This window comes from Eimeria mitis, genomic scaffold (assembly GCF_000499745.2).
Source record: "Eimeria mitis Houghton genomic scaffold, Emh_scaff5623, whole genome shotgun sequence".
Taxonomy (NCBI): domain Eukaryota; phylum Apicomplexa; class Conoidasida; order Eucoccidiorida; family Eimeriidae; genus Eimeria; species Eimeria mitis.
Window position 1 is genome coordinate 1 of NW_013573887.1, and position 969 is coordinate 969.

The following is a 969-nucleotide window of genomic DNA, read 5'->3' on the forward strand; positions in this document are numbered from 1 at the left end:
GCGACGTGGCAAAGCAGGTTATCCGTGCGAGGAATCCGTGCGAAGAATCCTAACAGTCGAGCAGCAACAGGCGACTTGACTGCGTCAGCTTTACCCGTTTGAACTGCCGGCAAGCTTTGCAAACTAGCTGCAATCTCTTGCCCGTTTCAAAGACTCCCAACAAACCTCGCCAATTCATATACGTGGCCTGTTGCATCTTAAAATGAACGTCACTCACCCATGTGCCATGAGCTGCGGAAGGGCTTTCTTGAGGTCTCAGTTCACGGGGAGAGCCAGCAACAACGCTTAAGGGCAGAACGTCCTCACGTAATCAAGAGGCATACAATTCCATGCACAACAAAAAGTTTGGAATAAATACTTAAGTAGCGTGAAGAAAGCGGAATAGTCAGAATTGGGCATGACATCGGAATCGGTATCAGGGCGCCAACCGTCAACATCAATGCGAAGAACACACCCAGGAAAATCAATTTGAAGTGCACAAGTGTCTAGACCTGATGCTCTATGGATCCAAGTGGCAAGTACGAACACACTAATTTTGCCATTGCATCATTCCTCTCGCGTACTAGAGGTGCAAATAGAAAAGCCGATTTTAGATAACTAAAGCAGGCGTCCCTGGATGATCAACTAAAACGTCCTGATTCTTTGAATACATATATATATATATATATATATATATATATATATATATATTTGCTGGGGTATTTGTCTCACGACACAGCGCCTCACCGTCACATTACACGACAAACTGCATCGCGCTGCGGCAAGTCTTGTGGGTCGCTAGAGATAATCACAAGTGGCGAGATTCCAGTGGAACCACAGATCATCGCGATAATGCACGCTACACGTGTTGCTTTCAGATATTTTGGTTACCCACTAGGCCCAAGGAATACAATAGCCTGTGCGCCTCCAGCCTGTCCAGCGCTGTGCCTGACATCGGTGCCCAGGTTATGTTGAGCAAAGCATACTTCG

At 46.6% G+C, this 969-nt stretch overlaps 1 protein-coding gene across 1 annotated transcript in view; it reads right to left on the reverse strand.

Annotated features, from left to right (window-relative positions):
• Positions 1-866: 866 nt before the first annotated feature.
• Positions 867-969, reverse strand: part of EMH_0083210 (uncharacterized protein) — a gene marked incomplete at both ends in the record, with an annotated part of 628 nt that continues 525 nt past the window's right edge. The window contains one exon of the mRNA XM_013500616.1: positions 867-967. Coding sequence (XP_013356070.1) covers positions 867-967 — 101 coding nt within the window. The remainder of the gene's footprint in view (positions 968-969) is intronic.